The sequence below is a fragment of the Myodes glareolus genome, chromosome 3 (assembly GCF_982192425.1).
Source record: "Myodes glareolus chromosome 3, mMyoGla1.1, whole genome shotgun sequence".
NCBI lineage: Eukaryota > Metazoa > Chordata > Mammalia > Rodentia > Cricetidae > Myodes > Myodes glareolus.
In genome coordinates, this window is record NC_142028.1 from 22,742,526 (window position 1) to 22,752,706 (window position 10,181).

Here is a 10,181-nt window from a genome sequence, read left to right on the forward strand (position 1 = left end):
GATGGGGTAATCAAGAAGACTGTCCATGGAAGAGAGGCAGCCATTCTCGGAGATTGACCAGAGTGAGGGATTCTCTTGGAGATTGCCCAAAAAAGAAGAGGCAATCCTCTAATTGTCTCCATGGATAGGGTCTCATTCATGGTGCTGCAGTCTCTTAGGCAGTGACTGCCAAGTAAAGAAGGGTGAGTAATCCAATACTTCCCTAATTCCTTTCATGTTGTTTCCCTCCTGTTTGTCTTTCCTTCAGGATGGGTCAAGAACACTCTAAAAGAAAAAACAATTCTTCATTGATATTATTGAACATAGGCTTACAAAAAGGAATTGAGACCAGCCCTAGTAAGCTATCTGATTTTATTTTATGTTTGCACAATCAACCTCTGGTTTCCAGACTGTAGAACTTCAAGTGCAGATGCTTGGACTACAGTAAGGATAAATATTAAGAACTAGCATGAAGAGAAATTGAAAAAGACATGCCTCTTACATCATATTCTATTTGGAGAGTTGAAAAAAATAAAGAATCTGTGCACCCAAAGAGAAGCCATGAAAGCTAAGCACACAGTTTGCTTCTTCAATGAAATGTTCCAGAAAGCTGTTCTTTCTGGAACTCTAAGAATGATGTCATTTTACAACCCTGTGATCCTTTAGTGTCTAATGACACAGGCTCTGCCTTATCTCTCAGAATTTGCATTTTTATTTATCCATGATCTTTCTTCATATGTCTTGAGCATTGCTTTTAAACCATAAAACCCTCTCTTAAAAGTAAGGACATTTGTACTTTACAAAAGCCTAAGCAACTTCTGCCTTATCTTAGAGCCAGGCTATCTGGATACCCACAGGCATTATATTTACCTTAGTCAAACTCTCTAGACCCTAAATCTTGGGCTCTATCTCTGAGTCAACAGTACCCATCCTTGTAAAAGAAGCCAGATGTACTTTGTAAAGAATCTCAATGTAAACATGTCTTAAATTTTTGTTCACTTGAGACTGAGTTAATTGTTATCTGGATACTTTTCTCAAAATTGTGTTGTAACTACAGCAAAATGATCTTGGCCAGACGCTAGAAGCCCTGGTCCAACACTGCCTACAATAAAATCAGGCTAAGCCAGAGTTTCATTCTTGTTGTTTTATAGATTGTTTTTCTTGCCCTGCCTGCTGTAAAGCCTAAAGGGAAATCAACACAGAGAGTGCTTAGACAGTTCCTCCTGGCAGAAATAGCATGCACTGTGTCTGTTTCTTTCAGAAATAGTAAACTTCTGAGAGGTTACATATTTATGACTGATAAAAAATTGTTTGATGAATCACCCAGACAGGCTCCACTGAGATTGCTGGTACTTATTAGCAGCAACATCAGAGTACAAGGTTCTTTCTCCCTCTCCACGGTTTCAAGTTTCAAACTTCCTCCTGAATTCAGTTTAGTCTGTTGCTCTCAGGTCATAGAAGAGTGCTTCAGAGGTTGAGGGAACTTCAATGAACAATCTAAAGTCAGTCTTCACTACCTCACACTACTTACAACGGGTAGAAATAGGTATGTATTTCAATGCAATTTGATTCAAACTAAAAGATAGAGAGGAGATTTGCCAAGGACCCTTAGAGGAGCTGAACCTCCTACCTATTAGCCTGTCATGGTGGGTCTCTGTAGAAGTGGACATGCTTGAGGATTCTGTTATTTGAGTTATTCTTTTGGAGTATGTAATACTCAAGTATTTCTGAGCAAGAGAAATAATAAATTAATTACAGAAACCGGAGGCATGGTTTTTGTTTGATTGATTGGTTGGTTGGTTGGTTAAGTAGCATTTTTTTTGTTTGTTTTAGGTGTGTGTGGCCTAATTTAGGGACTTCTAGGAACAAGCTGAGGACCATTTAACCTCGATATAAGACATAAGACATTGGGCAGGTACAAGCATGAGCTACAGTTTCCTTTTTCATTTTCCTCAATTCTGAATTTACTAGGTTTACTTGTTACAAGCTCAGGGATATTTGGGTTGCTGCAAAATACAAGTGTTAATCCATAAAGCTGCTATAAACACAAGCAAGTTTTATGTGTCAACACAGCCATTTCCCTTAGATCCAGGGTATGAGGTAAATGCAGTCTCATTGTAACAAATGCTAAGTTGTATTTCAAATGTTTTCCCCAAATTTTGGCAATATTAAACAAATTTAATGCATATATATATATATATATATATATATATATATATGTGTGTGTGTGTGTGTGTGTGTGTGTGTGTGTGTGTGTGTCATTATATTCCATATTTTGGCTCATTTTTTAAAAAAAACCATTGTGTTTATACTATGTGTGCATGTGTACTGTAGATGGGGAAGGTGGACAATTCTTAGGTAGAGAAAGGATAAAATCTCTCCTGCATATGATGCTTGGACATTGGTTTTTATGGTGTGATTCACAACTCATCCTCTGTATTATAATTGACTCAAAATTGACTACAGAACCAGACATGAATCCTAGAACTAAAGTCTATATTGATGAAAAATATCTGGGTGGATGAGAGCTTGTCTCAGGAAAGATTTTCTTGGTTACAATACTGAAAGATTTACCTACACACAAGAAAACTAAACTGGATTTAATGCAATGAACACTCTGCCTCTCTGCTTTACCTCCTAAAAGGGAATAGAAAGAATTATAATGTACTGGCAGGGTCCCCACTTTTGTGTGTGTGTGTGTGTGTGTGTGTGTGTGTGTGTGTGTGTGTGTCTAGCTCTCCGTCTTTGTCTCTGAGTTTTTCTCTTGAAAGGAATTGTACCTACTTTGTACTGAGAGTTTTTAAAACCCGATGTTGCATTAGGTGTATCACTGTGTCTTTGGCAGAAGGCAGAACTGTGATTATTGCTATCCTTATGCAATTGTTTGCTTTTGACAACTGTTTCTGTATGAAAATGAAAATTGTTTTCAGCATTGACATTTTCCTGCAACATTGTAAACCTGATTACTTTTAGAGACCTTTTAATAGACTTCTTATAAATTCATATGTAGATATATTCATGCCATCTGAGTATCAACACTTTTATCTTCGTCAGACTTGAATGTTATTTTTTATTTTTGCCCTCTTGTCTTAGCTTGGCCATCCAGAGTCACACTAGAGTGGTGAACAGACATCCTTGTCTTTTTAGCGGTCAGCTTTACCTGCTCTTGCAGATTCATGAGATTGATATTCTGATATTTATTTTTTCAGGTGAAAAACTCCAAGGAAAATGTCTCAGAAATGTCTCCCCTGCTGTACTTTCCTGCTACTTTGTAATAATCTTAATCAGCATTCTAGCTATAATTGCAGTTTGTGCTCGTTTGTCATTGGGAGGTAAGGAACTTAAAAGATGACAATCAGAAACCTCTAGACAGAGATGTGTATCCACCTGGGGGAACTATTCAACCCAGAGGAAAAGGAGAGGAAACTTGAAAAGAGACTCTCAAGGAGATTGCTGCAGCTAAGGGAAGTGAGAGCAGAGAAGAGTAATATGGTTGGGGAAGATACAGGAATCCCACCCCCATGACCGTAGTTTCAGTTAATATCTTCAGTCATTATCTGAAAATATTAAATATAAAGTTCCAGAATATGTGTTTCCTTAGTTTTAGTTGTGGACTGTTGTGAATGATGTGATAAAATCTTGCACAACTTGACTTCCTTAGCTGGAGTAAATGTTTCATAATAATGATAATATATAACATATGTATAATATATAATATATATAATTACATTTAATTGTCTCAGAAAACACACACATCACACACACACATATATATACATATATGTATATATGTATGTATATACACACACACACACACATATATATATATATATATATATATATATATATATATATATAGAGAGAGAGAGAGAGAGAGAGAGAGAGAGTCCTGACTGTCTTGAAACTCACTAGTCCAGGCTGACCTTGAACTTGCAGGTCTGCCTGCCTCTATTTCTCAATGCTGGGTCTTCAAGGTATGAACCACCACCACTCAATACTGTTTTATGAAATAATCTTTAGCCATGCCAAAGAATAATACACACATCTAAAGAAAACAAACATTTGCCAACAAGTCTTAGTCAGTGTAACCTCAACTATTACATAGCTCTGAAAGGAGTCAGATAAAAAGAAATGACAGTCACCCTTGCTGCCAGTTGCTTTTGTTCCTTTCACTGAAACCCTGTGATACTGGGTATATGAACTGGGAACAGCTCAATAAATTCCCCTCAATTAAAAATAATTGGGTTTTCATTTCTGGTAATTAATATTTCTAATCAAATAATTTATTTCTAGTACTCACTAGATCATTGAAACAACAGCACTTTCATACTGATCTGCTGAAGGAAAAGAGTTGAGTTTATGAAAGTAAAGTGTGTTATCCTTCTAAGCTGTCCTCTGAAACCTCACTGCATTCAGAGCTTTTTACACTCGCATGCATGCAAACAATATACACACAAACACGCACACAGACACACACACACATAAACATACACACACAGTCACTTTATTATGGTAGACTCACAAATGAACATATTACAGAGCTTCTTTAGCATAGCTACTGCAAAATTTGCCAGTCCCAAACCCTATTATCTTGTTGAACCTACACGCAGTTGGAATAGCCATTCTGAAGCCATGGAACTTTGGTTGTGGTTTTTGACTTTCACTGTCAGTCACAGTTTCATGTGTTTATCTGCCACCAAAAGAAAAACTATGGCAGAGTATAAACTAGAAAAACTATTATATTTATGAACTTTTTTGCAGCTTTTGAGGCCCTTTGCTGCATTCTGTCCTTCTTCACCTTACGTCACTCTTCCTTGTTCTGCTTTCTACGTGTTACACCATGCCCACACTCACAGCTCTCACTCTGTATGTCACAAGCTGGGATTGATTGTGAAGTGGAATGTGGGTCCCCTACTTTATGAGTTTGAGTGACCTCACTTGATATTATACTTTCCCAAACCACCCAATTTCTGGCAAATTCCCTTTTTCATTTACAACTGAATAACATTCTATTTTGTACAAATAACACATTTTCGTTATCTTTTCATCGGTTGATTGACACCTAGGTCAGGTCCATTTCTTTACTATTGTAAATAGGGGAGCAATAAACAAACGGTGCAAGTTTCTCTATGGTAAAATGTGGAATTCTCTTCTTACGTACCTAAGAGTAGCAGAACTGGATCACATGGCTGGTCTATTTTAAAATTTTCTGAGGAACCTCCATTCTCGTCATATTTGTTTGGACTCTCACCTGCAGTAAATATGTTTCCCTCTGTCTGCACATGCTTCTAAACAAGCTGGCCTTGAACTCACAGAGATCTGCCTGCCTCTATCTTCCAAGCACTGGTATTAAAGTCAAGTGTCACCACAGCCCAGTATTGTCAGATTTCTTACTGAGAGCCATTCTGACTGGCTCTAACAAGAGCCAACATGTGTTCACAAACATTTAATGCATGTGGTAGAATTATGGAATATCAAAATTTGATATTTAAGAGTTTTTTGACCATGCCATGTTTTGCAGGTTGGTTTTTCTCTATTGTAAAATCCAAACAAATAAGAGGTTTTCTTTTTTATCAAGAGAAAAGCGGGATGTGAAAGATTAGGGGAATGGAAGCTGTAGGATTTCAGGAATCAGGAATAATCTTAATGGGCTAATTGCCTAGAAATTATTTATTTTCATGGTAAGGAGTCTCTAGCCCCAGCACTCACTTAGGAGGCATAGCCAGCAAGATTACTAAGGCTCCAGACAAGTGCAGTCTACATAGTGAGATCCAGGCCAGTTAGGGGAACATAGTGAGATTCTGTTTGAAACATTAAAATACAAAGAAGGGAGACAAAAGAACTTCCTCATAACCCAACCAGAATGCTCCGAATTGGGGACCCTTATGCTAGTAAGGGGTCCCCTAGTGAATAATTATGAAAGTATAGTTCAAACGCACACCTCACTGCTAAGATTTGAATAACTAGTCAAACGGATGAGACACAAAAATGTTTATTTATTATATTTCATGACACTGTCTGCATTTTAGTGAGATCTGGCATTGAGTACCATAGACCTTGCTATGCCACCTGCCCAAAAGAATGGATTGGATTTGGAAGCAAATGTTTTTATTTTTCTGAAGACATGAGAAACTGGACATTCAGCCAGACCTCCTGCGTGGCATTAAAGGCCCATCTAGCTAAATTTGAGAGTCCGGAGGAGCTGGTAAGAAAGAATCAGGAACTGGTTTGTTGTTTGTGTTCAGCCATGTATTTTGGATTATGCATGTAAAAAAACATCCACTGAGAACTGAGGGATGTTATGGCTCCAAAATCAATGACCCTCAACTGCCATCCTTCGATTAGGCTGTATGTTAGAAACACCGAATGGTCACTGGAAGCTGAAAGATGAACGTATTCATTTTTTGTGTTTTATAACAGAATTTCATGAAGAGATACAAAGGGCCTTCTGATCACTGGATTGGCCTGCGTAGAAAGTCATCACATCACCCTTGGAGGTGGACAGACAACACTGAGTATAACAGCTCGTATGTTTTCAGACCTTCTTTCCTTCTACTGTGATCACTTTTGTGAAGTGTATGTGTGTGTGTGTGTGTGTGTGTGCGTGTGCGTGTGTGTGTGTGTGCGTGTGTGTGTGTGTGTTTATAAGATATAAATGGCTGTATCATTTGAAGTCAACTATACTGGGAAGGAAGGAATGTAAGCCTTACAAGTGGAGGTGTGTCTCAGAGGTAGGCTGTGTGCTTACATGCACAGTCAATCCCTAGTAACTCCACATCCTTACATATTTAAATTTTTTGGATGTTCTCCCACTTATTGGCCACCATTCTCAAAGCATTTAATTAGCATGATTTCACTTGAAATCTTTAGCATTGTGATGACTCTGGGGTAGATATTGTCTGCTCCCTCGTCATTCGAAAACTTTTCCTCAATGAGAAACACCTGTGTAGGTTTTCTACAAAATTTCAGAAGAGCAATTGAGAACTCTGAAACTCTAGGAAGCTACTGTAGAACTGGGGTAGGACTTGTCAGTCAAACTGTTTTAACAGCTACACCTGTCACAGAAGCAGCGATGCCAGGGCCATTGGGAAACTCCCCAAAAGTCTCATCATTAAAGAGCACAGAGACAGACAGCTCTTGGAAGCAAGAATAGCCATTTTGAATGGAGCCATTCACTGGAACAATAAAACATAGATCCAGTCACATGATCACTAAAGACCGTTTAGTAGTTTAATAAGAAGTGGATTTTCTCTCACTTTCAAACATGCGTAAAATGCTTCAAGATACAGTCAAAAATCACCCTCAGTGAGGCCATCCATGGCAACAGTCCATTTGAACATGACATCAAGTGCCAGTTAAATGCTTTGAATACATATTACAGGGCCAATGTTGGCAAAAGACAAGATGTAGTTTTCAAACTGAGACCTGAGTATGCACAAGATGTTTGAATACAATGTTGGTCAGTGCAGAATTTTGTTGCTTTGCTTTTTTGCTTTAGGGTTCTCACCCGCGGAGAAGGGGAATGTGCCTACCTGAGTGACAGAGGTATCAGCAGTGCCAGGAACTACGCTCCTAAAAAGTGGATTTGTAGCAAGTCCAACAGATATACCTAACAGTAACCAACATATTTCAAATCCAAAGCATGACTGAGAAACAGATGCTGTGTGACCTGTTATCTGCAGTTTCTGTTCCACTCCTGATCTGCTAAAATCATCAAAATCCATCAATAATACGTGTTGACAGCAAAGACAAAAACCTGTTTAGAGGATTACAGATCCAGGAAATTGGAAAAACAGATGATTCTAAATTAAATAGATGTCGCAGTATGAGTTAGTTCTCAAATCTTGAACTTAAAGTACAGTCATGTCTGTATTAGTAAGCTCCACTTTTATGACCAGATCTGAATGTTTTTTTATTGGTCTTTGCTTTAAAAGTTTGGAAACTAAAAATGTGAGGTTCTAAACCAATGGAAAAGATTCAATAATCACAAGAAATATTATAATTCATCTGCAACCTCAAAATATTTTTGTAAACTCTGTCATCATTCTTTTACAAAATTCAGTGACCAATATGAAGGGCAATCTAAACAGGATTGAACCCGATGCTGTACACTGTGGGATTCAACAACATTGTCAAAAAGGTTTTACACTTTACTTCTTAATGTTCTTTTAAAAATTAAAATAGACTAAGGATATGTTATAAGCAAATGTCATTTTATTTTCTTAAATTAACTTTTTCCAGAGTTTCATATTATGAGTATGCCACTTGAATTTTTTTCTGTAGTAGGCTCTTTTCGGATCAGGAAACAGTTAAGCATTGAACCTCCTTCAAAGCAACCATTTACACATTTTTGAGTTTAAGAAAAAAGTATTTAAAATTTTTTGTTCATATGCTATACTGTACTGATGGGTTCCCGAAAGGATGAAATAATGAAATAACAGGTCACAATCATTTCTGTTTACTTATTTTATTGACATATGGATTAAATGTTCTCACTAATGCTAAGCAAACACTGCACTGCTATTTGCCACCGTCTCTTTTTGTAAACTTTGTATTATAAAAAGGCTGCTATGTAATACTAAACCCGAGATGGCTGGAATTGGAGCTATGGATCACCACATAGGACATAGCTCTACTCTTTATTAAAGTATCTGGTGCGGGAGAATTGTCTGTATTCTGTCAATCATGTTTTAAATAAACGCTGATTGGCCAGGCAGGAGGTGTAGGTGGGAAAACTAGACAGGAAGTGGAAATGATGCAAGGAGAGCAGGAGAATTCTGGGGAGGAGGAAGTTGATTTCTCCCACTCCTGCCCAGATCACCGAAGCAGCAGGATGTGAGCTGCCCCACTGAAAAAAATACTGAGCCACATGACTAACATAGATCAGAAAAATGGGTCAATCAAGATATGAGAGTTAGCCAGTAAGAAGCCTGACCTAATGGGTCAATCAGCATTATAACTTACAGAGATCTGTGTGTGATTTTTCTCTGGGACTAAATAGCTGGGGGACAGGGCAGGACAAAAACCCCAACAAGCCTTTCCTTCATGTTACAAGTATCTACTCAGGTCTAGTGATATGGCTCTGAAGGTAAAGGCACCAGCCACTAAGACAGATAACCTGAGTTTAACACCTCAACCAACATGCTGGAAGCAGAAAACTATCCACAGCATGTTGTCCTGTAATTTTTGCTGTATGTATATGCACACACAAATAAATAATAAAATTAAATAAAAATAGAGTTTGTAGAATGCTTATTTTGGGTCTATATTTTATTATTTTCTTAATCTCTTTCATTCTTTGTTTTTCAAGACAGAATTTCTCTGTATAGCCTTGATTATCCTGAAAGTTCTTTGCAGATCATTTGGTTTGAAACTCAAAGATTTACTTGCCTCTGCCTCCCACATTCTGGGTTTATATTCATGTATCACCTGGAGCTATGTCATTCGGACCAGGGCCATGTCTGACTATGTGGCCCTCCAGCAGTCAGGATCTGTGTTAATGTCTGAAGTTCTTGATACTATGGAAGTCCATGCTGAAGCCAGGGGTCTGGGCTGCCACCTCAGATCATTTTGGTGTTATAGGGCAATAATGCTGTTGGAACCATGCCAATCTGAGTGGCCTGTGTTGCCACCTGGTACCATGGTGACATTAGAACCTGGGCTGTTGCCTAGGACCATGTCTGTGTCCTAGGTCCTACCACAGTAATGATCTGTCTGTGGTTCACGTTCCCACCAAAGGCCACATGGATGCCCCAGGTCTAGACCGCAACCTGTGGCCATGTGAGTATCTGAGGGCCATGCCACCTCCAGCTCCATGCTAATTTGAGTGACTTGCACTGTCGCCGGGAACGGGAACCATGGTATTATCCAGACAAAGGCTGATATCCATGGCCATGTTTGGATCCATGGCCCTGCAGGGGCCAGAGCCTGGGATGATATCCATTGCTCCTGTTACCACTGAGGATTCTTCAGATGTCCAGTGTCTGTTCAGCTGCGTGACACAATGTTGGTGTCTGAGGGCCAAGCTGCTGACAGAACTATGACGGGGTCTGTGATCTCGCTGTTTCTGGGGTCTGTGTTTATGCTCCTGGCTTGTGTGACCACAGGGGTCAATATGAACTATTCCTGTTGAAACCTGATGATGGCTTTGTTGAGCTGGCCCTTTTCTTCACTGACCCTGGAATATCTGGCCCTGCCCCTCT

The 10,181-nt window shown here is 38.8% G+C and overlaps 1 protein-coding gene across 1 annotated transcript; it reads left to right on the plus strand.

Moving 5' to 3' along the window:
* The first annotated feature begins 1,356 nt into the window (after positions 1-1,356).
* LOC148122579 (C-type lectin domain family 2 member E-like) lies at positions 1,357-9,218 on the plus strand. Its single transcript, XM_087904147.1, has 5 exons — positions 1,357-1,525; positions 3,189-3,311; positions 6,009-6,184; positions 6,400-6,506; positions 7,478-9,218. The coding sequence occupies exons 1-5, from the start codon at positions 1,468-1,470 to the stop codon at positions 7,590-7,592; spliced, it is 579 nt and encodes a 192-aa protein (XP_087760273.1). The 5' UTR covers positions 1,357-1,467; the 3' UTR covers positions 7,593-9,218.
* Positions 9,219-10,181: the final 963 nt, after the last annotated feature.

Bases quoted from the DNA above. Each gene is read 5' to 3' on its own strand.
- LOC148122579 (XM_087904147.1), top strand. From the start codon at position 1,468: ATGAACAATCTAAAGTCAGTCTTCACTACCTCACACTACTTACAACGG. The intron at 1,526-3,188 runs GTATGTATTTCA...TTATTTTTTCAG, and splicing joins CTTACAACGGGTAGAAATAG to GTGAAAAACTCCAAGGAAAA. The intron at 3,312-6,008 runs GTAAGGAACTTA...TCTGCATTTTAG, and splicing joins TGCTCGTTTGTCATTGGGAG to TGAGATCTGGCATTGAGTAC.